The sequence below is a fragment of the Centroberyx affinis genome, unplaced genomic scaffold (genome assembly GCF_046629955.1).
Source record: "Centroberyx affinis isolate AG114_WGS23_722 - 3 ecotype Tasmania unplaced genomic scaffold, CSIRO-AGI_Caff_v1 ptg000209l_1, whole genome shotgun sequence".
NCBI classification, from domain to species: domain Eukaryota; kingdom Metazoa; phylum Chordata; class Actinopteri; order Beryciformes; family Berycidae; genus Centroberyx; species Centroberyx affinis.
In genome coordinates, this window is record NW_027278901.1 from 332,079 (window position 1) to 359,961 (window position 27,883).

At 42.0% G+C, this 27,883-nt stretch overlaps 1 protein-coding gene across 1 annotated transcript; it reads left to right on the forward strand.

Annotated features, from left to right (window-relative positions):
- Positions 1 to 860: 860 nt before the first annotated feature.
- On the forward strand, positions 861 to 27,883 carry LOC139661498 (contactin-4). Its single transcript, XM_071539954.1, has 22 exons — positions 861 to 922; positions 1,746 to 1,750; positions 3,073 to 3,196; positions 3,495 to 3,670; positions 5,168 to 5,263; positions 7,118 to 7,321; positions 7,906 to 8,008; positions 8,188 to 8,372; positions 9,410 to 9,552; positions 9,892 to 10,021; positions 10,370 to 10,520; positions 16,088 to 16,215; positions 16,807 to 16,979; positions 18,169 to 18,286; positions 20,175 to 20,333; positions 20,972 to 21,121; positions 21,875 to 21,945; positions 22,366 to 22,600; positions 22,692 to 22,807; positions 25,467 to 25,647; positions 26,335 to 26,447; positions 27,632 to 27,883. Exons 1-22 carry the CDS (start codon positions 861 to 863, stop codon positions 27,881 to 27,883), a joined length of 3,075 nt encoding a protein of 1,024 aa, XP_071396055.1.

A 27,883-nucleotide genomic window follows, 5' to 3' on the forward strand; every position in this document is an offset into this window, starting at 1 on the left:
TTAAACATTTGTTGGGTTGAAAAGTCATTTCCCAACACACAGATGTGCTGAACTTGACACGTCTTTGTTTAAAGTACCAATAGAGCACCAAAATGTATTATTTAACCCATAACCTTGCTTGAATATTTTTAAAAAGCTTACGTTTTTATTTCTAAATCCATCCAGCAGCTCTCTCCTTTCATTATCCATGAAAGATTTCACTGTCTGTCTGGCATGTTTTGAAGTGGATTGAATGATTTGCCCACAGATGGATTACACTCTCATCTTCATTTAAAAAAGGCCAAGTTAAATTAATATGTCTTGTCATGCTGTTATACCCTCTGCTCTTTAAAAGGTCCATTTCAAATCACATTTTGTCTTCATTCATTAGCATTCCCTGTGATAAATAACATGCAGTAAAGTACATCACACATTTCCCAGAGTAAATATGTTGAACCAACAGTTTTAGGGAAAGCTTAACATTGCCTTTGGCGGGAGGCCGTGTTCATCTGTTGCTGCTGTAAGCCTCAAATCTGTTTTTTTTGCTCCTCTCTTCCCTCGACTTGCTCCTGGGAGATAGTGTAGCAGCAGAATGTATACACTAAATATCAGCTCCGGAGGATCAGCTGCTAGCTGGCCCTCAGGCATGGGATCTTGGCTCCGCTTATTTGGATAAATGCATTATTAATGGCTCTCCGATTTTCCTTCAAGTTCCAGCTCGGTTTTCCAAAAGCCTCAGCGTAGACCGAGCATCTCCACATTGCTCATTTGCCTTCCCTTTCTTCCAGAGCCAAAGGAAGGGGAGTTTGCCCAGGAAATATTCTCCACTCCACTGGCAACTGGATGGGAAGAAGGAGAATCTTTGACCTTGGAAAATGAAGATGTTGTTGCCATGGGAACTGTTAATCCTTCTGTCACTCAAGGAGTGCCTGGCTGGTAAGACGTCCCTCAAGTCGCCTTTGATGACACACCTGATCTGCATACATCTCTCTCAGGGAGTGTTTGCCTCTTCCCCGTGCATGTGTGAGATATCATTTCCTCATCTGCTTAAAAGGAATGACGCCAGTCTCCAAAGGAATCATAATTCTAGTGACTTCAGTATCTTAACTGAAGATCATGGGCAAAACCTTCCATAATCTCTGGAAAATCTATTAAGGCGTCTAACAGTAGATTTACATGTCACATTCCTTTTAAAGACTTCTTAGCTGGGTATGTCAGGGCAAAGCAGCATCATTGAGCCAGATATTTGAACAAATTTCTGTTATTTAACAGGGTGAAGTAAAACTGCATCTTGTCATTCTAAATAAAAAGTGACCACTTTACCCCCCCACCCACCCTCTTACACTTAAATGTGACATTTTGATCTGAATAGTTTTAATGTCAGCGTCTCACTATTAGATTTACATCTGAAGTGAGAATAAAGTTGTGCCAGTACAGGAGAGTAATCACTCTCTCCGGTCTTTTTATGCCTTCTCATTTTATTATGCAATTTTCTTGCTTTATGTCCGGCCATCGTCACTTACAAGAAATGTGGCAACCACTATAAAAATTCACACCCAACTCTATTTTCAACACTGCTTTATTCTCCACTCTATTCTCACCAGCGTAAAGCCATGGAACAGCAAGCTGCTCCTCCCCACTGGTGACTAACCAGAATAACATTAGGCTTCGGTCCCCAAATATCTGTATGAGCTACAGCCGAGGAGCTGAAATCTCACAAAGTGCTCTTACCAGTGCAGCCTAGCCTATGGAGTGAGATTTAACAGGCCCGGTTGACAGATATATACTGAAGTCAAGCCAACAGTTTACAAGTCATCAGACAAATGCATTTAAATTTATACAGTATATGGAGTGGGGGTCTATTGTATTGTTATTTATGCTTCCATTTCCATTGATTTAGCATCTCATCTCAAGTCAGCAGTTTCACGGGGGTATATCTATGCAGCCGGTAACTGCAAACACAACAGTGGAGAATGAAGGGTTGCGCACATGTCAAACACTCTGGCAGTGTCTGTAGATACATACACCCATTATTGAGCTCACATTTGTATGCATCCACATGAAACCTAATTAAGAGTAATTTGTGCGCGTGTGTGCGTGCGTGTGTGTGTGTGTGTGTTAGCGGGCAGTCCAGTCGGTATGTTTAGGTTTACAGGGCAGGACTCTTCTCAAGCACACGCTCACACCCAGCGCCCGAGCATTTCCCAGGTGGAATATCCCCGGCTATAAAAGGTTCATTAATTTGTTTAATTTAAAGGACATAGCAACCGGGGTAAAAATGAAGCACCTCCCTCCGAGGCTGGGGAAAGAAGGCCCTTACCTGAGGCGAAGATCTCTCCCACTCTCATTAGGATGATGATGATGATGATGATGAGGGAGGGAGGGAGCGCTCTTTGTCCTAGTCAAGGTTAGAGACGTGTAAAAAAGCATCTCATCCTCAAAGTGGAAAAAGAAAAAGAAAAAAAGAAAAATGGCCAGTTTTCCAAGAGCAGCATAAGAGCGAGAGCTGCTAGTGTGCAGTGTGCTCCGCTTTGCATCAGACCCACGATGTTCGAGGAAAGGAAGCGTGGGTGCGTAAGTGCGTGTGTGCGTGTGTGTGTGTGTGTGGGGGGGCATCTATTGAAGAAACGTTACGATTTCACAAGAGTAATTAGTGCAACATTGGTTAATTACTCTCGCGTATTGATATTTTGGCTGGAGCTAACCAAAACAACAGGCTTGACTGGTCAGTCACGCAAGCCAAAACAACCTGGGTGTAGATGAAAGTGCAAACAAGGGCGGAAAAATAAAAGACGAGCTCATGACTTGTGTATTTATCGTAAATTATATAGAATGCGCCACAGTTACTTGTGAGGAAAGCGACGGGGTTATAATCAGTTAATTGCTCTCTTGTGTCAGTGCATTATCTGCTCTGTGACATGTGCACAACAAGGTTTAATAAGTCCAGAATCCACTCAAAGAGGCTTGCTGGCAGCTAATTATATGGGTATAGGGTTTAGGTGCAGTTTTCTGAGCAGTGAGTGATTTGTTTTTGTGTTAATTCTGTGGCATTGGCTTGGTGCCACGGTACAACCAATGTGGTCTTTCACACAGAGAACCCAGGCCATGGTCCTGTCTTCACCCAGGAGCCCAGTGACAGTGTATTCCCATTGCACGCCGATGATAACCAGGTGTTCATCAATTGCAAAGCGAAGGGAAACCCGCCTCCGCATTACAGGTAAGTATTTGTTCTCACTTCTGACTGTCTATAAGGTGGGAGTGTGTGTGGCATCAGGGTGTGTGTGCTGTGAAGTGCTCTGTTGAGCTGATTATGATAACTGATTGTGGGAACGTATAGGCTGGATTTGATTTTAAGTCATTCATCGGAAGAAAAAGAAGAGTTCACCCTTCTCAAATGTTTGTTCCCTGATGATTCCATTACAGCAGCTGGATTGACAGAGCTGGGTGGAAACAGTGGTGATGACGATGATGATGATGATGATGACAATTGTTATTGTTATCTGAACTGTTTCCAGGTGGAAAGTGGATGGGAGAGAAATTAGTACAAAGTTGGATCTAAACTACAGCCTTGTAGAAGGGAACCTGTTGATCAATAACCCGCATGCCATCAACCATGGAGGAGTTTACCAGTGCATCACCACCAACACATTTGGGACCATTGTCAGCAGGGAGGCCAAAGTCCAATTTGCATGTGAGTGGATTTTTATACTGATTTTTGAATATGAGCTTTGTTGGAGACATGGATCTTTGTGTTTGTCCTTGAAAGGGTACGGAATGTAGAGACTCTTGCTGTGATTTCATGCACAATCGATTAGAAGACAAGCAAATAATTCAGGTTATGAACCCAGAACCCATCTTAAATTAAAAGCAACAAAAGAACAAAACGGATGTCAGCAGGTAGTAGTGGGCTTAGTGTCATTCTGTCAGGAAGTAAGCCTGCAGCCCTATAAGCAATTAAGTATGAATAAGTCTGAATTTTAGCATTATTTTGCCTACAGCTTAATTTTGGAATGTGACAAAATCACACTCTTTCTTGTTATTTTCACAACCTGTTTATTTCTCACCTTTTAATGCTTACAAACACATGCAGAGTGCCAGAGAAACAGCTTCACAGCACAGATTGTCACGGCTAACCTCACTGCATGTTTTTTTTTTTCCAATGCCAGGTCTTTTATTTTGAAATTTCCACTCGTTAAACTTACACTGTTCCGTTGCTATGCCAGAGATGGCATAACTATTACATGGATACTATCAAAACTGACACATGGATTGAATCCGTATCCACCAATGTGTCATCCAGCTGTCATGAAACTTGTTCAGGTGTTATTCTGTGTCATAAACTGAAACTGGAGTTCATGTTAAGTGTTACCAATTCATACTAGTTTGTAGCGCAATTAGAGTACATGAACGGATAATAGGGCTGGGCGATAATTCAATATTATCGTTTATCGTCTTTCAGTGGAATCATATCGTGATGATATGAAGATATTTTAATATCGTGACACACATTTCTGCTGTCTGAATTGATGATGACAAGCAAATTTTACTTAAAAACTCTCATAAAATGAGGTATGGTAGGAATATTATTTGAATATTTCAGTTTTGTTTGACATCACATCTAACATTACCATTTGGTTCAATGAGATGAACATTAATTTGATTATTTAACGTGATTTTGCATACATGAACCATATCGTGATATATATTGATATCGAGAAAAATCCTTATGATTATCATGATATTGATTTCAACCATATCGCCCAGCCCTAACGGATAAGCTCTACTTATGTCTTGATTAAGATTGTTTTAATCAACTGAATTCTGATTTGATCGCTGCTGATATTTGCTCCATCCCTCTTGGGATTCGGTTGGTATTTCCAAGCGTTTGGGGTTGATATTTCTCAGCGCTGTTTATTTTCACCTTGCAACGCAGCGGCATTTAATGAAAGGGGAAAGTAATCTCTCAAGCTAGATTGGAGAGGGGGCATTTTCGGTCCACCTTCTCCCACATCTCTCGCTCACCTTGCAATATTAACAGGGAACTCTAGGGTTTGAGGTGCAAGCAGAGCGAACAGACGGGGAAATATTCTGCGGAATGAAATGCCCTCCCCAGGATGTCACCTTAGCGTCGAGTTATTTCAGCTGCCGAACCCCTGAAAGTTGTCGTTTCTGATGTTATATTCAACAGTTCTGCAGAACTTCAGCAGCAAGCCGAGGAACACGGTGTCGGTGAGAGAGGGTCAGGCCGTGGTTCTGCTCTGCGGCCCTCCGCCCCATTACGGAGGTACGCCGCTCTGCCCTAACTCTTCCGCATTGTCTCCTGTAGCTTCACACTCCTGCTTGCCTCAGCAATCTTTATTGTTCCTCACTCTGCTGCTCACTATCTCCCTGTAACACCGCTGTGCCGCTTTTGTTTTTATACCGACCCTTTTTTTTTTTTTTCTTTTCTTCGCTCGCTCTTGTTTCAAACTCTCATACGCCTGTTTTGCACTCACTTCTCCTTATCTGTCAGACAGGGGGGAAACTTTTATGATCAGCCGCTGCTCTTATAGCTGAAACCTGTCCAAACCCCATGCCCGCGCGTCTATAGTTCACGGCCCGGCGCTTCTTAACCTTGAGCTCACTTTTCTCGCCCATATGATCTGTGACCACGCTGTCATCTATAAAGTCTCCAGTGCTTCCACTTCCCGACTGTCATTTTTCTCGGTGTGGGCAGGTTATCTGCGGGTAATAAAGGCTGCTGGTGGCTGCGGCGGCCGGGGGAGCGTTTATCCCGTGGCACAGCTGTGAGTCGGCTCATGTGTCTGTGTGCTGCTGATTAGCAGACCCTCAAAGTGGTCTGCACTCCTGCAGCCATTCGGTGCCCACCAGCACAATTTCACGCCAGTGTACCAGCCTTTCTCCGCTCTCTGTTTGCAACTGAATCCTACGGCCACAAGGGATTCCACACTTTAGCAATTTGCCCCCCCCCACCCCCCCTCCCCCACTCCTCCACCCCTCCCACCACCCCAAAACCCTCCATCTCTTTATTTTGCAATCCAGGAGATTTTTTCCCCCTCTTAAACAGACCATTGCTACACATTTGATGGGATTTTTCAGTACACGATAATGCTGGCTTGAGGTGTATTTCAAAAATTGAAAAACAGCAAACCATTTTTTTTTTTTTTAACACCATAAGGTTAAATTATGTCAAAACCTCTTTGGTGCTTGTTGATGCACCACTTGAGAAATGCAGTGACGCACCGCATTAAAAGAGGAATCGTCTGAAGCTTCTTTGAGCAATCAATAGGTAAGTGGTCTAAAAGGAGCCGTGCTGAGAGTTAAACTCTGTCAGAGGACATAAGATTATGTGCCTGCAAGTCCTCTGTTGCTGTGAGACTGCGGCTCTTAAACAGACCCGGTCTCTGATAGTCCCTAATCATGAAAGGTCTGTCAGTTTCTGCCCTGACTTTCCCTGTAATGATTTTAATTCACTGTTTTCCCTCAAGGAAGCAAGTTGGGACTTTTTACTGTCTGCCCAGTCAAAAGGGCTGACTGCAGGATGTCATATGTCTGATATGGGAGGGTTGCTCTAATAGCCAAGTTCCTTCTGCACTCCCTTAACAAGCATCTCTCTCTCTCTTTCTCTTTCTCTTTCTCTTTCTCTTTCTCTCTCTCTCTCTCTCTCCCTCTCTCATCTGACACTATTCCCCCTTGTTAATCTGTGTGCCCAGGGACATAGATCAACTAAATACATATTTCCTTTAAAATATATATACAACTATATCTCACATTGACCACAGTAACGTTGGCTAGTGAAGGACTAATAGCCGCATGTGCAACCTTGTATATGGTGTCCGTTGCAAATCTCCTCCCCTTTGTTTGATTTTACTCTGATGCCAGACTTGGCTCCTGCTGTGAAGTCTCCTTATATGTATATTTATTGGCAGAGAAATAGAATATGTAGTCCTTTCTTTCGATTAGTATCTCTTCCCATATATCTATTCCTAGACTCGTCGCGCTAGTGGATTTGGGAATGTCATTGGACGCAGCAGCATCTTTTATTTGTATTTCTCAATAGCCACAATACTCTGTGGGCATGGTTTCCTATCCTGTTTATTTTTGATTTTTTTTTTTTTTTTTTTTTTTTTTTTTGCAGAGATCAAATATTCATGGGTTTTCAATGGACAACGCAGTTTCCTGCAACAGGACACGCGTCGCTTCATCTCCCAGAGGACGGGGAACTTGTACATAGCCAAAGTTGAGGCCTCAGATGTGGGGAACTACACATGTGCGGTGAGAAACATGATGACCAACGCCACCGTGTTCAGCTCTCCGACCCCCGTGGTGCTGCGGAGGGACGGTAAGCATCCTCCCCTGGCCCTCTGCTGCCTCCCGGTTATGCTAGGCACTGAACTGACACATACTGTAGGAGGGAGGGCACGCTCAGGAGATAAATCGCTTGTCTTGAGCGTGACACTGTTTGTTTTTTGCTTTTGCTTACGAGCACGGTTCTGCACTATTCAGAGCCTCTGCACTATACAGGGTTATGTATGCGAAAAACCCTCTCTATCTGCATGAACACACACATTTGCATATCCAGAAATGCAGTCCCCTCTTATAAATATGCACGCGCACACGCTCGCACACTCGCACACACGTACACACGTGCACACACACACACACACACAGCACGGGGCTTGCCACACATAAACCCCATCACAACCGGTTATGTGTACCACTTAAGATTTGAGCTGAGGCAGATATGTAATCCAAACTCATCCATCCGCTAAGCCAAATGCTGTTGTAAACGGCGTCAACACGCAGGTTCCCTCTCCGCCCGTGTCAGTCGCGCCACAGCTCTTACACCTAACATGAATTACGGGGAAGCGGCATGTTCATGTTTTGTGTTTTGAATGATGTGATTTGCTTTTATCCCGCACGCAGCGGTGATGGGCGAATACGAGCCAAAGATTGAGGTTCAGTTTCCTGACACCCTTCACGTCTCTAAAGGATCATCAGTGAAGCTGGAATGCTTTGCCTTAGGGAAGTAAGTGTCAACAACATTAGCTTGGTACGGCGTGGTTCCCTTCACACTGGTCACATTTGTAAAGGGGCCAGGCGTCTTCTATTACGCTGAGCAGACGGACACACATGGCAGCCAACTACTTGGTCAGCGTGAGCGGGAGCATGTGGGCCGCGGTGACCTTTTGTGTCTGACCTCTGCAGCCCAGTGCCTTCCATCTCATGGAGAAGAGCCGACGGAAATCCACTCCCTGGCAAGATCAAAATCAACCACGCCAACGGGGTTTTGGAAATTCCATATTTCCGTCCAGAGGACACGGGTGTGTACGAGTGTGTAGCCGAAAACAACAGAGGGAGAAACGTTGCCAGAGGTCAACTCGTATTCCACAGTAAGAACCATGAATTCTTTTGCTGCCTTTCCCATGTTGATGTCTGCTATTCTTTTTCAGCCTAACAAGTTCCCATCCATATCCAATGCTTTCTACAATATACTGTATATGAAAGTAGTTTTTTTCAGAATAGAATAGAATAATAGCTTTGCTCATTTGGTATTTGCATTTGGAGGGAAATGTGGAAAGTGCTTGATAATACCATAAATGCATACATTTTTAGTATGGGTGGCCTCAGTGGGAATCCAAGCCCTAAATCTGGCAATGTTAGCGCCAGGCTCTAACCACTGAGCTACACAGAACCTCATCATTATACAGTAAGTTAAAATGTAAAAACCTTCTCCCCACAGCGTGAAACAGCCTTATTATGCCAGGATAATCTGGCATTAATTTGTGCCAATTACTCTCTCTGTTTTGTGATCGTGAAGTTTCTAAGCGCTCCCTTGGCATTTTGAATAGTGCTGTTAACCAGTGGAGTGAAGTAGAAAATAAGAAGGTCGTTTGGAAAATAGGATAGGTCCAACACCTCCAAAGGAACAAGCAATCAAACTCAGCTTTGAAATAAGCTATTTTTGTGTCCTAGGAAAGCACTGCCTTTATCACTGGATAGCCACAACTGTCTTCCATAGTGAGAAACAGGAGTGAGAAGCTTACCTGACCCTGTCCGATATACAGCTCTGTTGAAAAGGAACTGAAAACGATGGATATCATGTCAGTGACAGAAATAACAGTATATTTTCTGGTTTGGAGCTAATGCCACTGCTATGTCAGGATTCTCTTTTGGATGAGAAAATTCAGACAAAATTGTATGAGTCCACAAAGCCATTCATTGTCAGTGCAACAGCTTGTGGGTGTATTAAATCACGATTCAGAGTATTGGTTCCCTGGTTTTTAACTTCTGGAGAGACCTGTTCAAATCCATAATTCATCTCGAAGGCCACCAGAACAACTGGTGAATCCTTAAATGAAGTGCAACACGTTTTGACATTTCTGTCAATAAATATTCAGATATTCATTGCCATTTTTTTTTCCCCCAGATGTTGAACATCTGCACTGGGTCCAGACACTGAAAGATGCTCATATGGCTATTGAGGCTAATCTGCAGTGGGAATGTAGAGCCAGCGGTAAGCCTAAGCCTACATACAGATGGCTGAAGAATGGGCAGCCACTAACAGCAGAGGTAAGACTCACCAAATAACACTGAGAATATTTTGAAAATTACAGGCAATCATTGTAATTTGCCACAATGTGCCCGTCTCAACCCACTTTTTCATCCCAAAGACACCAGCTCAAATTTTACAGTTTTTATTCAAATCTATTCCACACAGACTCCATCAGCGGTAATATTCACTTTATGGGGGCTTAGCTAATACTGATTGACTTAAGCTCTGGTTAAATAGATGATCAAACTATAAAAGAAAAGATAATCCACTTACCTGTATTCAAAGCAATTTCCTGCAAACAAATTAAATCAATCAAGATGTTATCAAACAGTAATCAAAACTGGACTGATTTGCAGGAGAGGGTGCATGTGGAAGGCGGTAGACTGTCCATATCCAGGATTAGTCTGCTGGACTCTGGGATGTATCAGTGCGTGGCGGAGAATGAACATGGAGCCATCTATGCCAGCGCTGAGCTCAAGGTTGTGGGTAAGCAATTTGTTTGCTCTGTACCGTTTACAAAGAATCGAGCCAGAGGCAAGGCTGAGATATATGTACATCGTGCTGTCAGTGGAATGAAAGCACTTCCCATCAGTAATAACAAACAAACCGAAAAAAAAAAAAAAAAAAAAAAAAAAAAAAGCTGAACTAGCTCCTCACTGAGCCTTGGCCTTGCTTTCATTTCCATAATTATTTCATAAAATAAGCCAGGCAGGCCTTTGTGATGAAATGCAATTTTTCTAATTGCCGGTGATGCGCTTGACATTTCGGCTGATGCGCAGCTGTTGCCCCTCCGCCAAGCGAGACAAATGGGCTTAACAAGGGTCTCTCCCTCAGCCTCCGCACCTGACTTCACCCGGCGTCCCGTGAAGAAGTCCACACTTATCCAGAGAGGGGGCGAGGTGGTCATGGAGTGTCGTCCCCATGCTTCCCCCAGGGCCACCATCTCCTGGCGGAGAGGGGGCGAACTCCTGAAGGACAGCAAGAGGTAGGGTATTGTATGCATCGCTGCTCAAGCCATTGATGGCATCTGTTAAAGGGTCTTCCTCTTGTGGTCATGTTCATCTCTAGGGCTCATTGTTATTTATGTCTCCGCTCAAGGGGACTTTAGAAGTCACTGTTGCATAAACTGCCTCGCTTGGTCCAAGTTAAAGAGATTTTCTTAGATAGAAACGTTGCTTTTCACATGGCTGCAAATGTAGGTTTTCTGTTGACATAGTTTGGTCTAATGCCTTTATAGCTGGATATAAGGTTCAGACCATGACCGCAAGTCTGTCAGTCTTGTATGGCATAAGATAAAGATACTGTGGTTTGAAGCTTCACAGCTCTTCAAGGTGGGTCAAAGAGCTGGATGTAGCACAGAGATCCTGCAGGGACTTTCTCTGTGTGGAAACCACAGAGAAAAACAATCTGACTATATCCTTCAGTGGAGCACTCTACCTCAGGCTACATGACGGGCCACACCATGTCATGATTTAAGGTCTGAGGCAGCAGCTATGAACTCAAAGAACCCGTGTTTGAGTGTGTTGTGTTTTCCCGGCCTTAGGAGAGCCTAATAGATACGATGAGAACCAAGAGACTTCAATCTCAGTATGAAAGCTCCTTTCATTAAATGTCCAGGGAAAGAGTATGGGAGGTAACTGAAACTAAGGTATGTTTGTGTAGGTTCAGAAAAATTTGTGTAGGTTCAGAAAAAAACAGGGGAGGTGAATCTGGGCTGAGATGGATCCAGGTGGGTGCTCTCAAAAAGAAAAAAAAACGTTAACAAAATCCAATGTCCGGAGCAGACTGGAGTCCAACAGTTCCCAGAAAATCCACAGCAGTATGCCAGTTGTCAACAATCAAAGAAAATGCTCACTGTCCAGCATGAAGCCACTTACTGCACAATGGAGCTGAAGGCAGATGTGACCTGTTCCGCCGGTGCCTTCTGCTTACAGAGCTAGAGGAAGGCTAGGAGGCAGGAAGAGCAGAGCATCGGGGTAAAACCTGCCAGTTACCCTCTCCAATGACCCAGTGGCCTACGCTGGGAGAAAGAGTGCTGTCCGTGCTGCTGAAGGTGCTCCCTTGGCCTCATGGCATATTAGGGCATCCATGCTGAAAGTGTAGCCCTATGGTATTTAGTATGGGCAGGGCCGTGAGTTCTTTTAATATATTATTCTCATTAACTCTGATAGACTCAGTGTTTGTTATCTTGGGCCTCCATAGTATATTTTAACCATAAGACTTAAGCAGTGACAGACAAACCAAAATAATTTACCACCACTGATGTAGTTTTACCTTTAGCAAAATAATGAATACACCTAAACTAGGCTTAATTCCTACAATAGAAATAGCATGTAAGTGATCGACAGAAACCACACTCAGGAAAAATTATTCTCAATTACTTACGTAAATTAATTGTAAAATAAAATATTTCAGTTCTATTTCACCTTTAAGTTTCACAAAAATCTGTTTCACAATATTCTCCATACATAAAACAAACAAAAAAATGTTTTACCAGACACAATGTCTATACCTCAAGACTCAATTACCATATTATTTGTGGGCCCACGCACAAACCTAATGCACTATGCACTTTCTTACAGCCGGCAAAAAAATAATCTAACAGAAACCCAAACGTTGCAGGCCTGGTTCGCTGCAAAAAAAGCAACAAAAGAAAAGAAGTGTGGTAACTGATAGTTCAGTGTTGCATGGGCTGTCAATCACTCACACCTGCGATCATCAGCATCTGTCCCCGAACGATACAGCATGGTGCTTCCCGGCAGTGTCTCTCTCTTTCATCCAGCAGTGCCAGAGGAACTTTGAGCGTAGGCCTGGTAGCTCAAAGCGCTATCTAGCTTATCCATCAAAGATACAAAATTACAAAAACTTGTGTGCACAAAACCTATATAAATGCTCAAAATGTGAAACAAAACTTCTCCGTACCGGGCCCTCACTCTCTCCTCTTCTGTCACCCCTTTCCTTCTGGACCGACCACTCACTGGCTACATATTCACAGACATCCACCAATGAAATACAGGTACAGGGCATGTTTCTAGCTAAACTTAATCATACTTTGTCATAAAATCCCATGAACTATAAGACTAGTACAAAAATAAATTATACATCTGCTCACTTAAACCACTGTTCCGACATGTAATTGAAGCTACTTTTTTATATAAAACACCATCAATTATCCTTCTCATAGAAGTCCTTGTCAATCTTAAGCTGAATTAACTTAATAGCATCAATTTTCTGCAAGAACATAGTTTCTTTGTTCTCTTAAGGAAGTAACTTTGATAACTTCCATCGACTTCCCTGAGAAGTAGCATTAAATAAAGTGGGCAGCAGGAACAATAGTCTGCACTGGGAGTGATAGCCGATAACTGTTATTTCACATATACCTCTCTAGTGTGTCTAAAAACTGAAGTACTGTACCTGTTGGCTGTTTCACAATAGCTTATTTAAAATGGTCCAAGAGCACAGGGCTGCCTCCAGCCTCTGTCTTCAGAAAATCCATAGATTTTGTCATACATTTGTCTTCTTCTCTTATCAAACATCTATCACTTCCAAATTCATGTGAGTGCCATGCTGCATCGAAAAGCAATGATCAACTTTAGCTTCAAAATGTGATTTTAAGGCTAAACGTACATGCATCTGACTTGTCTAATATAACCCACTTTTTTTGTAATTACATGCCAAATTATAACTGAAGTGATTCTCATTATCCAGTCTTCACTTTAATTTGCAATAAGCCTATCCAATATTTTGGCAGTGATTCTAAAAGAGACAGCGCACCTCAAACGTAGAGCTGTATTTTATTGACTCTTATTGATAAAATAATATCAATGGAAACTGTTGGACTTCAGCCAAAATCAAATTATGGATGTAAATGGAATGCTTAATCACTAAATACACAAATAGAGTGACAATATTTGACAACATTGGAATTCGAAGTGTATTTGCATATCTTGCATTGATTTTTCTTCCCCTCAAACACTGTTGGCTCTAATATTTTTTTTTTTATTTTAAAATGGTTATGTTTCATACTGTGTTTTATTTAGCTGCACCATCCCTAGATTGGATACATTCATTTCAAAGTTTGATTATTAAAACTGTCCAAAGTCCAAAACTGCCTGCATTATAGCTGTAGTGATTAAAAAATAATCATTGCCTCGAGCCATACAACACAATAAGGGACGGCATTTGTTTATGATATTGAGCTGAAACTCTTATCAAGAGTGCATTACAGTGAGAGAACAGGGGTGCAGCATCTTCAACACTTGGCTGTTGGTGGATTGAACCTGTGGCTTTTTCTGAGTGGATGGTTACTCCATCCACTGTCACTCACCACCCTGGACTACAGCTTTAAAACTGGGAAAAGGCTGGGGAAGACATCTCAGAAATACTAACACTAGTATCCATATTGCTGTCTGACATGACTCATGGTGAAATTAAGCAATTATGGAAAACAACAAGGTGGCACTTGATACATGTTTAGGCACATAGACATGCTAGAGTATGCAGCAAAATTGGTCATATGTAATGAACAGTTTTTGGACACAACCTTAAGTAAGTAGTACTACTGGTATAAATAATGCTGTATAATAGCTTTCTTATTAACCTTAACCTCAGCACTGATGTAGAATAGGGCAGAACAGGGCAGGTGCAGGCTCAGATATTATGAATATCAGCCAAAAACTTGTAATAATCATCGTTTGTGAGTTTACATGCCTTCGGACACAATACTTGGATCAACTTGCTGCATTAAAACGCTCCTAAGCTTTATAATAGCTGTCCATTCTCTTTGTGAAACTTTGACCCCTTTTGATTTTGCATGTCTGCCTTGTTTTTGTCTGCTCTCAATTAAAGGTCTGGCTTCAGATCACAACAACAAAAAAAAAAAAAACGTCATGCAGGGGGAAATACACACAGGAAATTGATTCTATCGATACATCTTCTGACGGAAAATGACCCGCAAATAAAATCACTTGTATATTCATGTATAAGAGAGGATCTGTGGTTTGAGTTCCACAAGCCATTATTGACCTTAATCAAAATTCCCTTTATTAAGCACGAACAGCACAAATAGAAGAGACGAAGAGAGGGAGAGAGTCATGTTGCTCACTTTGACCTGGGCGCGATTTATTATGCTCATTTAACACCTTGGCATATGCTGACTCTAATTTTGTAGTTCTGATTTTTTGTGTGAAGTGAAGTGTGAACTGAGACCACATAGCTGCTGCCTCGCTGCTTCTCCCCAGTCTCCTGTTTTGGGGCTCTTTCTCCAATCAATATGTACTGCCACATCTCCATAGGCTTTCCGTAACTCACTGGACCCGCCTCAACATGGGACCGGTGGGATTGATTAGTTATCATATTTTCCACGGGTTGGTCATGGGGAAAAGGAGAAAAAAAGTGATTACCCAGGCTGTGCGTCGGGACAAGAATAGAAATTCACAGCATGGAACGGAGTTTGTCTACAAAGCAGATAGTTCTTTACGTTTCTATTTGTTTTGCAGCTCATTGCCCCTCAGGTCATGTTCTCAGCGCGCCTCCATCACTCAGCGTTTGATATTTTTGTCAATAAATCAGCGCAAAGCACCCCGTGTCAGACATGCTCTCTGGGTCTCAGCTCAGGCCGAGTGAATACATATTTATTCTTAGGAGCCAAAATGAAATTGTTTGATTTCTGAGCTGGCTGCTCACAGCGTTCCTGTTTGATTTACTGAAACTAAAGGTCACAACAGCAACGCATTATCTACCTCATTTATGCATATGTTTACATGCTTTCCAACTTGTCTGTTTGGAATCAACACGCCAAAGTAAGCACGCCATTTGCCGAATGTGGAGCACTATGAATAGAAATCACTTCAATAAATCTCATCTAGCTGTCCACATTTCTACCGGAGGAATCGCTTGACATAGGGAAATACATGAAAGTTACAAAGTCATACAATTTGTAACATGGGTACCACAATGAGGTTGGTGTTCCTCGCCATATTCGGTGTTTTAGCACTTTCTCATGAGATTCCCAGTTTTTTCTCCCTCGAGACCAGACCGCCGTTTTCCAAGCGAGCGGGTTCTATATGCATATCTGCTGTTTATTACTTTTCAGAAATGGCTTCTAGTGTGTTGATAGAATCTCCACATGTTGTAGAGTGATAAGGCTGCAGGTAAAGATTCCATTCAAATTGCCTCTCTCCAGTGTCGCTCTCCTCCTGCCTATCGCTGTCCTGCCTGGCCCTACTGGCCTGTTGTGTATCCAATTAACATGTGCATTTCAGCTATTGTGCTGTCAATACCATGTTGATCCTACAACAAATCTGTTCTGCTTCAACTAAGATAATTGTTATCTTCTGAGGCGTGCAAATGGGCTTTTAGAATAGATTCTGCGGCCTTCGTTCGAAATGAAAAAATTGGAAAAAAAAAGTTCAAACGGCTTGAAAAATGAGACTGTATCCGGGGGAAGTAGTTCATTTGATCCTTCATTTCTCCGATTGAGAATGTCCGATTGATAGATAACCGAAGATTTGAAATCATGACGGGTTGGGTCAGTTTTCTCCCTCTCCTCAGACAGACTATCATGGAGGACGGGACTCTGCGTATCGCCAATGTCAGCAAGTCCGATGGAGGCAGATACACTTGTGTGGCCAGAAACCCTTTTGGGACAGCGAGCAGCACGGGGACGCTGGTGGTGAAAGGTACTTTTTCTGTCCACAGGTTTTTACTAGCTTTTAAGCAGAGGGTTTAAACCTTTGTTAAAGGGAAAAAAAAATACCAGCTCAAGCATGAAATTGATAATGAAATATATAGCCGTTTTATGTTCCTGCCGGTTTGACAGAAGTATAAGTCATCCATGGTTTTGTCAGCTGTGAGTTATTGTTCACATAGCAGAGTGGGGCAAACCGCTGGCGTCTATAGTAGCGGGTGAAGAATATTTTGTCACCAACATTTAATTTAAAAAGAGCTGCTGTAGCATTTTTGGATTTGGATGTTTAAATAACTGGTGATTATACCGAGAGAGTTCATTTTTTTATTTCTTCTTTTAAGTTGACATTGTGATTGCAGTATGTTTAATTATTCATTACAGAGTTGTGGGAGGCATTCGCTTCCCAAATGAAGTTATTTAAGGTCAATTCATTACACTGATAGAGCAGAATCTGTCTCACTATTCTGGGCAAATTAAGCTTTATTACTTTCTTCATTTAACTAGTTTTTTTTATATGGCACAGTGCTGCATGCAGTAACAAATGATTATGTCTGTTTTGTTTTTTTCCCCCATTATCTAACAGAGCCAACTAAGATCGTAGTTCCACCACTGAGTTTGGACGCCACAGTGGGACAGAGCATTGTGCTGCCATGCGAAGTGTCCAGTGATTCCTCCCTGAATCCTATCTTCAAGTGGTTTTTTAATGGAAAACCCATTGATTTCCACAGGCAGGACCATTTTGAGATGATTGGAGGGGTATGTATAGTAAAAGGACAGTGAACTCACTTGTGCTTTGAGATTTCAGAAAGAAAATGAGAAGAAGAAAATATTAGGGTTTGATCAATATGGGTTTTTGTAGGCCGATACGGATACTTCCATATCTTTAAATTTGACCATTTTCATGCAGAAAATTACAAGGATTCAGTGTTTCCCCCAGAATCCCCCCCCAAAGCCACTGAAGCACAAAACTCTCCACTGAAACTCAGACTAATGGAATTCCTTTAGGATTTGCAACCCCTTAAGGCAGGATGACCCCACATTCAGTGGTAGAGGAAGCACTGGGATAAATTACTGCCTTTAAATAGAGAGAGTGAATTTACAAAAAAAACATTATTGAACTGAAATAAATGTGCAAAGAAAATCAAATTTCACTGCAGGCTTTACAGCCTTTTTTTCATGTAGCTGTGGTCAGAAAGGAACTTCCATCATATCAGAGGTGGACATTGACTGGCTGATATCCCATATTTAATATAAGGCCAATATTGGCCTGATATATCAGTCTAACCCTGAAAAATATTACTCTTTTTTTTTCATTCAAATCCATTTTAACGAGCATGAAATTACAAGCTCGTTTAGGTGTTGAAGTTCAGCTCCAGAAATGGTCTCTTGATGGCATTGCTAATATTTCCTCCCTGGAAGAGAGTTGTAAATAATCATAAATATGGATTGAACTGCCGTAGATCATAAGAGCACCATGGGGATTCCGCTTCAGGATGGTATTTGTCTTTAAGCCCGTGTGTGCGCGTCACGCAAACATGTCATCATTTGTTACCATGTTGCGTGTCTTGGGGGAAAACCGAGATGAAATTTCCCCAGCCTGGAAGTGATCTTACTGTACGAGTAACTCAATCGACGGCCACCTGAACAAAGGAGCACAAATCTGTCTGATTACAGGATTTATGCTCCCTGTGGTTGAACACATGAGGCCCACTGAAGTAGCTTGTATAACACTGACATTTTCACAGTGAGCATCATCACAACAGCTGTTAAGCTTGAGAAAACCATTCTTTTTACACAAAGGCACTAAAGAAATCACAGTTACTCTCCCGGCGTTTTGCTAACAGGCTGAAAATCATAAATATTGTCAGATGCCTGCTATGTTGTGCCGGTGCTTCAAAGTGGTCAATCACTGCAAATTGCTGATGAAATGTGCCTTTATCATCAGGGATCTGCAGGTGACCTGATGGTGAGGAACATTCAGCTGAAGCACTCTGGGAAGTATGTGTGTATGGTGCACACTGCAGTTGACACTGTTTCGGCAGCAGCAGACCTTATCGTCAGAGGTATGCTCTTACTCCTTACTTTCTGTTGCTATCATTTTGTAGCACTCCTCTATGGAGCTTTTCCATTTCTGCTTATTTTTCCGGGTGTGTTTCAGAAGATTATGACACACGCACACACACACACCTCACTGCTGTCAGATAAAAACTGTATCTCCAAAAAGTCCGTTTTCAGGGATTGGGAAAAACAGCTTTGATGTATTTTCAGATTGACGACCATGAACGTTTGAAATTATAGAATTATTTTTTAAGGCTCCATGATTATTAAATGTACTTTTGGAGTTACAGGTAAGTCACCCTGAAAGCTTCAGAGACTATTCAAGACATCAGACACCAACTTGCATGGATAAAAAAACGTACTTGAACATAACTGACGTTTGAACGTCATAGACACTGAGGAAGACATCCTTGATATTGAAACTTCAGCCTTTTAAGTCATTTCATATGCATACATGAAGTTGGTGCGCTCAGCATCACTGGTTTCTTGGATCGCAAGTGATTTACTTGCAATATGGCATCTTAGACTAGCAGCATCCACTATAGTTTGACAGCTACTAATCAGCAGTGTTGGGCTCATTATTCAGAAAAAGGTAATAAATGACTGATCACGAATTCAAAAGTAATATTACTTATTACTCCCTGGGAGCAGTAATTCATTATAGTAGTTGTTCTATTATTTTTCTGCTACACCTCCAAATTTATTGCATCCTCTCTTAGCTTCAAAAATTGTGACAAATTAATCAAACTTGACCGTATGCTGACTGTCTGAATGATCAGTAACCAAACAGTGTTCATATCCACTGATCTTGTCCTTTTGCTTGATAAAATCAAAGTAGTGGGAATACTTCCACCATGAGAAAGTCAACTTTTCTGACATTTCTCATCTACTGTAGTCTAGCTCATTGTGTTCCCACATTAGCAACTAATCATGACTAATTATGAGGACAGTTAATCAGGGGATGGGGGTGGGGTGTAGGTTTTGGATAATTCAACTCAATCTGATATTTAGAGGGGACGATAACAAAAGTTTTTGTTATCGTTTTGTTGTTGTTTTGGTTGGTAACTGTTAACATCACTGAAATTAAAATAGTGCTCTGTTACATTACCTGATACTGGGGTAGAGTGTACGTTACTAGGGTTCGATGGATAAGGGTTTTTAAAGGCTGATGCCAATGTTGTAGTAAAGCTTCCACTTTTGTGCTGATACTCAAAGCTTTAAATTTGACCATTTTCATGCTAAAACATTGCAAGTATTCAGTGATTCGCCCAGAATTTTCTTTATCAGGGTGGAAAAGCCTCTGAAACAGCATTTAGACCATGTCACTAAAAGTCTCCACTGAAACCCCAGAACAATTGTTTTAGATTTAGCAGCTCTTTAAGGCTGCCCACCTATTCCATGGTAGGGGAAACTCTGGGATACATTAATACTGTTGTAATTTATACAACACATAACTGAAGAATTAACTGATTAAATGAACCATGTATAGAAAATTAAATTTCATTGCAGGCTTTACAGACTCTTTTTATGTAGATGTGGTCAGAAAAAAACCTTAATCATATCAGCAGCGAACCACATGGTCGTTACCTGATTTTTAATAAAAGACCAATATCAGCCTGATAAATCAGAAAACTGATATCATCTAACCCAACACATTACTACCCAACTCTACTAATCAGTGCATTAATTTGACTCTTATTCCCAATAGAACCCATTATATCTCCACCAGCCCTCATTTGAGGTATCATTAGCTGAGTTATGAAGCACAAAACATGTTTTGTGTAGTTTGAGTCTGCCACGCATGAAGCTAACTCTGATGGATTGCATTCGTTTTGGCTGCTGTGGCACAATAAAGCTGATGAAGGTGTCTGTCCTTGTTTGCGGGCGTGGCAGGGCCTCCTGGTGCCCCGGAGGGCCTGGTAGTGAGTGAGATTACTGACACCACCGTCCAGCTGTCCTGGGGCTCTGGACCCGACCACCACAGCCCCGTCACCACATACACACTGCAGGCCAGGACCCCCTTCTCCATAGGCTGGCAGACTGTCAGAACAGGTAGCGCACCAACACCACCGTCAAACACGTACTTATTAACTTATTATGACACTCACTTATTATAGAGACAGTAATGTAGTGCCAAGATATCCACGATATCAGCCTTCCATTACCATACCTTGTATTCTATTAAATATTTACCAGAAATATTGCTTAAATATCGATTCAGTGAAAAGCCTATTTTTCCTGTAGGCCTAAAGCAGTTGCACCTCCCTCTGACCTGACCCCTGGTTTGTCTGAGAGGACAGTTTTATTTGGGATGTTGATTTAAAACATGACAAGCAGGCCACAGAAAGATGTTCAGCCCAATAATGTCAATCACATTAACTCAAGCAACCTTGTTTGACAGCTTATTAATTCTATTTATGTGCAAAATAGCATGGTGACATGCAGATGTTGCTGTGCAATAATTGCAGGTCTAATGGAATAAACATAGTAGAATAAAGAGGTCCTGTAGAGTTCCTGCTGTTGCACCAGAAAAATATTTGGAATAGTGTTAAGATAAGATTTTATTTATTCATTTATGTATTTTTACAGATGTCACTGTTTTCGTCTCTTGTGAAACGTTTCTATTTTTGTTGTTGAAATGTACCTCAAAAAGACATAACGCATCTCAATTCTAAATTCTTTAATCCTAGTTCCTGATTCTGTGCCTGGACAGATGTTGCATGCAACGGTGAAAGATTTGAACCCCTGGGTGGATTATGAATTCAGGGTGGTGGCAATCAACAGTGTTGGCGTAGGAGAACCCAGCACGCCATCAAAACAGATTCGAACCGAAGCAGCAGGTACCCTCCCGACGCTTTGTTTCCCTTCTTGACAAATCAATCAGTCCCACTTAGGAAAATGTAATTAAACTGTCTGATTAATTTCACTTTCCTCCGGTGCGTCCTGTGAGGCCGCCCGCTATTTGAAATCTGTTGTCAGTTTTCACGCCAATCTATTAGTTATTGTGCATTTCTCATGTCTCAAATGTTAATGATTTCAGGAGACAAGATAGGTGACCTACTGTAATTTATTCATCTATTGAGATGACAAGGTCTTTTTACATTCTACTCTTTACTTGACAGAGTGCATGTGGAATTATACTTTTAATCATTTAAGTATTCACACCGAGGATGTGCGTGTCAGCGCTGTGGAACTTTTTGCCATGATTAATTAATGGTTGCATCAACAGAAAACATGTGAAACATCAGTGCTTGCCACGAGCAACGGCATGAAAGTGTCTGTCTCTTTTTTTAAGCAGGTTAGCAGAACTGATTCCATCCCGCTGGTTGAATCACGAGAGAACAAGTTCCCTGTTGTGCCTCGCGCATGGAGGTGACATAATGTACTCAGCTGTTAACATCAGCGGCGTACATGGGTGGTTCATGCCACTGCCAGCCCGAACGCCATTCCTCAGCGATTAAACTGTTCCGTGTAAATAAGTAGCTCTGGCTGGAGTGGCTGTGGTTACCTTATTCGAAGCCGTCTGCCTTAACAGAACCCGTCGCACCTCAGACGCTGCGGTTCCTCACGTTTCCCCTCTCTTGTCCATGCAGCTCCGGAGGTCGCGCCGGTCAACGTGAGCGGCGGCGGAGGGAGCCGGGGAGAGCTCGTCATCACATGGGAGGTGAGAGGATCGCGGACGTATTTCGAAGCGGGCATTCATTGTGACGGGCCGTTCTCTCCCGATTCTTTTTTTGACGAGAACGGGCTTTTTGGCAGAATTATCTGCAGTGGTGTGGCTTCTGTGAAATGGGTTTTAATTAAACGCGTTGCCGTCCTGATTTGCTGCCTGCTCTTCTCTTCCCCCCCCCCCCCCCCCTGTTGTGTAAATCAAAACGATAATACAGAGCCGGTGCAGATTTCCCGCGCATAAATCGAGAGTTATGCGACGACTTTACAACGTTTTTTTTTTTGGGGGGGATGCGGTTCGATGTGCAGAAAGACGCCGCATCAGTGCACCCACTCAATATTTTGCTAGGCATAAAACACTATTTCTACATCTCTTAAGTTTGCACTAACAACTGTAAACTCGTCACTTTCCCAGCCGATTCCGGAGGAGCAGCAGAACGGGGAGGACTTCGGCTACGTTGTGGCTTTCCGCCTGCTCGGCAGCGGCACCTGGATCCAGACGGTGCTGGCGTCGCCCGATGCGTCCAGATACGTTTACAGAAATGACAGCGTCGCGCCCCTGTCCCAGTTCGAAGTGAAAGTGGGAGTCTATAACGGCGCCGGAGAAGGGCTGTTCAGCCGCGTGGTCAGAGTGCTTTCTGCAGAGGAAGGTGGGTGTGTCAGTAACGTTAATTCAAGCTAATCTATGCGTTTCACCGTTAATTGCGACACTGTATTCCTAATTCACGATCTGCTGTTCAGAGCCCTCCGAGGCTCCGTCAAGAGTGTGGGCCCGCGCTGTGTCGGCCTCTGAGATCGAGGTGTACTGGGAGCCCGTTCCCCCCGGGTCCAGCGGTGGGAGGATCATTGCATATGAGGTACGAAGAAGCGAAACTTCAAAAAAAAGAATAAAATAATAACGCTGGAAGCTAAATTCAAACAATGGAATAGACATTAATCCCAGAATGATTGACAGTACAATAAGCCGTCGTTCGTTTGAATATCACTGCCGCCGGCGACGATGTGGAAATATTTCGATGCTAAAAAAAAAAAAAAAAAAAAAAAAAAAAAAAACGGCTTGTGTTAGAGCGGCAGATTTTTCACAGGCTAATCTAAGGGATGAAGAGGTCTGTTCACAGCTGTTCCAGTCTCCAAGAGAACCCAATACCCTGGGCTGCCGGAGTGCTGCTCTACAAAAAAAAAAAAAAAAAGAAGTGTGAACATCATACTTCACTATCCTCCACAACAAACACTCTCCTGGGATTTGGATGTGGAAAATGTAGAGGAAAATAACATTATTTTACAGAAGCCATGGTTTTTTACAAGGTATGGAAGGCCCTGGTGGCTTGACCTGTGCGGAGGAGCATCGAGGCCATTCCCAGTATTTGGTCCACACACTGCTACAACACAGGGGTTTGAAACAGCATGATCATGTGTTTTGCAGCCAGGCAAAGCAGTTAAGTGCTTTGAAACACCAAACAATCTTGCTAACCCACTAGACCCACTGGTTTTACAGCCTAAAGCATCTATTGACCACAAAAGTAATTTCCACTTAAATATGAGATTCTTGATAAGAAGACTATAGTGATATAACCACATTTTGCCATTTTAAAATTTGGGATTTAGTTAAAAAAAAATTTGAGAGCATCTTGCTTCCTTATTTTAATGTATTTCATTTTATAGGATGTTGGGGCAGAACATAATGTGGGGAGGGATCAAGTGTTAACCAATGGGATATTAGTTAGGGAGAGAAAGGCAGTTTTATTTGATGGGAGCAATTCACCGCTGGAAAATAGAAAATAACCTTGGCCCCAACCCATGAGGACATTGAAATCCGAGATTAACTGTCAAGTGTGAAGATTTTAGTTTTTATTTGAGATGGATGGATACCGATACTGCCCTTAGATATCAGGTGATACCGGACTAAATTAAATATCAGTATTTGGTTTCAGAGTTTCATTAATGCTGAAAGCCAATACCAAGAGCCATGTTTAATATGTCAGATATCAAAGCAAATGGACTTACTCTTATAGAGAAAAATACATCATATCGCAATCATTTTTTTCTAATCTAAACTAATGGTTTAGTTAAAGCAACGGATCAGGTCAGTGCTCTGTATGTACTCTGCTGATGCATCCCAAGCTGAAATGATGTTGCATTATTAAATATGTTGATAGCGTAAAATGTAGGTGGGGAGATGAAAGAGAATGAGAAAACATGAAACATATGTGGAAAATACTATACATGTATGTTGGAATGCTGAAAACAGTTTCACCGCCAGTGTATCTGAAGTAGGGATGGAGTTTGAAGTGGAACATTTCAGAGGGTTTGGAGTGTTAGAAAGCAGGAGCCTGAGTAAAGAATAAGCCTTACAGATGACAGTGCATTTTCTATCTCAGTCAGTGACACTTTGATCAGTTTTCCATAATGAGCCGTATAGAAAACACAGAGTGCTGGAAGCGGAGCTGCAACTGTTTCTTCAGCCAGAATAGAACCTTAAAAATATTTGCTTTGCGTGCCAAGCATAGCTGTAACACGTTGGAAACGATTTGTTGTCTCTGTATTAAACATTTTCAAAATTTCAAATGCAAGCTACCACACTATTGTCCTCTTGTGGAAATATGTATATGGACCGGGAGGTATATGTAATTTAACTAAAGGACAGCAACATAGTGTAATGTAAAAATAATACTGGCTTGCACTGAAATGCACAGGACCAGCTGATCCAGGCAGTATACAAATTTGCAAAGGCAAGTTTTGAAATAAAATAGATAGTGCATACAGCTTCACAGCTTCCCTAGAGTCTGTGAGATTAGTCTTGAAACAACTGCGGGAGAAAGTTGGCATTTTGCAAGGGAAAGAAAATCTGCAATCTGATTCTATGTGGATAATTGAGACACATCTATAATGTAGGTAGCCAGCTATGAAGAAATTTCAGATAATTCATATCTCAAATCATTCATGCAGAAAATTCATATCGGAGTACAAGAAACTCATGTATTCAAATCTCTCTCCATCTTTGGTGCTCAGCGCTCATTGCTGTGGTGTCTCTGCACTACTCTTCCCAGAGATCAGCTGTCAATCAAACTTTTTTCCAAAATTTTTCCTTTGGATTTTGTGTTGATACAGTTTGAGTTTCTGTAGGTGGCACTCTTTGTTCAGCCATTGGAGGCTATCACTGCTAACTAACCAGTTCTTCTATTTATTCCAAAGCAAATGTAAAAGCTTTGATGAACTGGATATAGGTTGAGTCACTATTGTTTTATAACAATCAGCGATAGAGAGTAGTAAAATGGAAATGTTTTATGTGAAAATGCCACAAATGAATACTTTAAAGGACAGTCTGTGTGGTCTGTAAACACAGGCAATGTCAGAGTTTTGACTCCTTTTAGTTGGTTGCACCTTGGTTGCTGCCACACCACAGGCAGAACACTTAATGTAAAAATGCAGGTTCAGACTTCAACCAACAAAAGCAGTACAAGAGATGTGTGGGGATATGGCTGGAGGTCTACGGTAACCCTCATGCCTTTGGTCTAGGTCGTCTTTTGGGAGGAGGGCTCTCAGGAGAGCGAAGCAGAGAGAGTGAAGGTTGTGGACACAGCAGCTCTGCTCTCTGGCCTGAAGGGCAGCACAGTCTATCTGATCTCAGTCAGAGCCCAAAACAGCGCTGGACTCGGACCCTCCAGCCCGGCTTTGAACGTCACCACCAAGAAACCACGTGAGTAGACACTTAACTCGTATCGGAAGACCGGGATACGTCTCCCTGCTACAACTTGAATGTATTCATGTGTTTAACTGAACGCCCACATCCAAAATCCTTTTTACTTATGAATTTAAAATCAACTATAAACAAACTGCAGCAGATGTTGCTCACTTTTTGATAATTTTGATTTTTATTACCTTGGACTGCCGGTGTCGATGGATTCCCCGCTGTTTACCGCTACACATTTCTGCAATTTGTGATGTCAGGTGGGAGATATTGGAGCCCACATGTCCTACTTGTAATTACCACTGATGTGAACGGCTTTTCCCAGTCGGCAGTTTGTATTTACAATAAATCCAATATGAAGCAATTCCAAAACGGAGACCAAATCAGATATCTGCTTCATATGCTTCTTTTGATCTGCTTGAGGGCAAACTTTTTTATTTCATTCTCATTAGCTATATTTACACACACATAAATGAAAAAGGTGATTTAAATTACAGACCGTTTCCATTTTTGTTGACCTCTACCGTGTGTTCTTGATGGTTGAGGAGCATGTGCTATGAAACGCATTCACCTACAACACCGGATGATTAAATCAAGACTGATTGCGGAGTCGGCTTATAGAATTTCAAGTACTGATGACATTCATTTGTGTGTTCATTTGTGCAACTTGGGTCTATATAATTACATGTCTTGCAGCTCCAAGTCAGCCTCCGGGGAATATTGAGTGGAACTTGACCAACTCCAAGATCTTTCTAAATTGGGAACATGTCAAGGCAATGGAAAATGAGTCTGAGGTGACAGGATACAAGGTGAGTTTGTCAGAGTAATAGCAGAAAATCTAGAAGTAGGGAAACAAATAGAGCCTCAGCAGCTGTCATCTCAATAAATGGCTTTCTCATTGCAGTGGAAAGATAGACCTCAGCACTCCAGTGTCACATTATGGATTGGCCCTGTCTGGCCTTTCAAAATTAAAAGATCTGTTCGAGGTGATAAAATGAAAAGTGCCACAAAGGGAATTTAGCTTACCACCAACCAGTACAACAATGAATCATATTTTCAACCACTTTGCATACTCCTGAAGAGAAAAACACTGTTTTTGATCATGCTATTCACGTATTGTTTTCCTTATTATGCGTTTTTTATATTCTCCGGAGATGTGTAAGCTCGCTCATTTTTTGTGGACACGTTTAATGAACAGTCTTTTGTAAAGCGCCGCTCTAAGGAGGCGTGCAGTGCATGTGGACGAGAAAGGTTTTAAAATTCAGCAAAGGTATTAGTGTGAATTAAACAAATATGTCCTTATATATTTTTCTGCTTTTTAAAACTACATTTACTGCTTTTTTGCTGTGTATGTGTCTTTTGAGCTGTTATCAAAGAGAAGCCCTTGATCTTGTGTTTTGATTGAGCTGAAATTAACGTGTGAAAAGGATGTCTGAAGTCCTGTGCTGAAGTGCTTTCCGGCCTGCATCTGCATGCTGAGTCATCGGGACCAAACCGGCACCTGGCATGGCATTTAGAACTCATAACCTCCTCTGGAGAGGGACTGTATACCGACCGTACACTGCAAAAAACGTCCATCTTAACAAGTCATTTAGTCTCATATTCAGCCTTGAGGTGAGATAGCTCCACTTGTTTCCAATGCAGTTTCACTTGTTTCACTGCACTACTATCAAGAAAAATGACACTTGATTCTACAAAATTCTTAAAACAAGTTGATTTGCATTGAACAAGTGACATTACCTAAGCTCATTGGCAGATTTTTTCACTTACTTTAAGAAAATTACGATCATAGGACTCAATAATAGACTAAATGACTTGTTAAGATGGATATTGTTTGTATTTGGTTGCACACACCACTCTCAGGTAGTTTTCTGCAGTCACAGCTGTCGGCTAGGAGTTCATTTTTCTGAAGCTTTGTTCATTTATGACTGTCGGGATCGGAGAATGAGATGTTCCCTCTCAGATCCTGGCTGTGTCTCCGCTCCCCCTCCAGGTGGTGTATCGTCAGAACTGGCACGGCAGGACCAGCGTGCTGGAGACCAATAAGACCAGCGTGGAGCTGCAAATCCCTTCTGGAGAGGACTACCTCATTGAGATCAAAGCTCTGACCGACGGGGGCGACGGCAGCAGCAGCGGCCCCATCCGGATACCAAAGATGTCCAGTAAGTTTTCAATACTGTACACCATGCAAATGATTACAACTGGACTAGATCAGAGAAGCATAAGGATTGGTACGTGTCACTAA

Excerpts from the sequence above, each read along its gene's own strand:
- LOC139661498 (XM_071539954.1), top strand. The coding sequence starts at position 861 with ATGTTGTTGCCATGGGAACTGTTAATCCTTCTGTCACTCAAGGAGTGC. Across the intron at positions 9,553-9,891 it reads GGCAGCCACTAACAGCAGAG|GAGAGGGTGCATGTGGAAGG; the intron begins GTAAGACTCACC and ends ACTGATTTGCAG. Across the intron at positions 22,808-25,466 it reads GGAGGATCATTGCATATGAG|GTCGTCTTTTGGGAGGAGGG; the intron begins GTACGAAGAAGC and ends CCTTTGGTCTAG.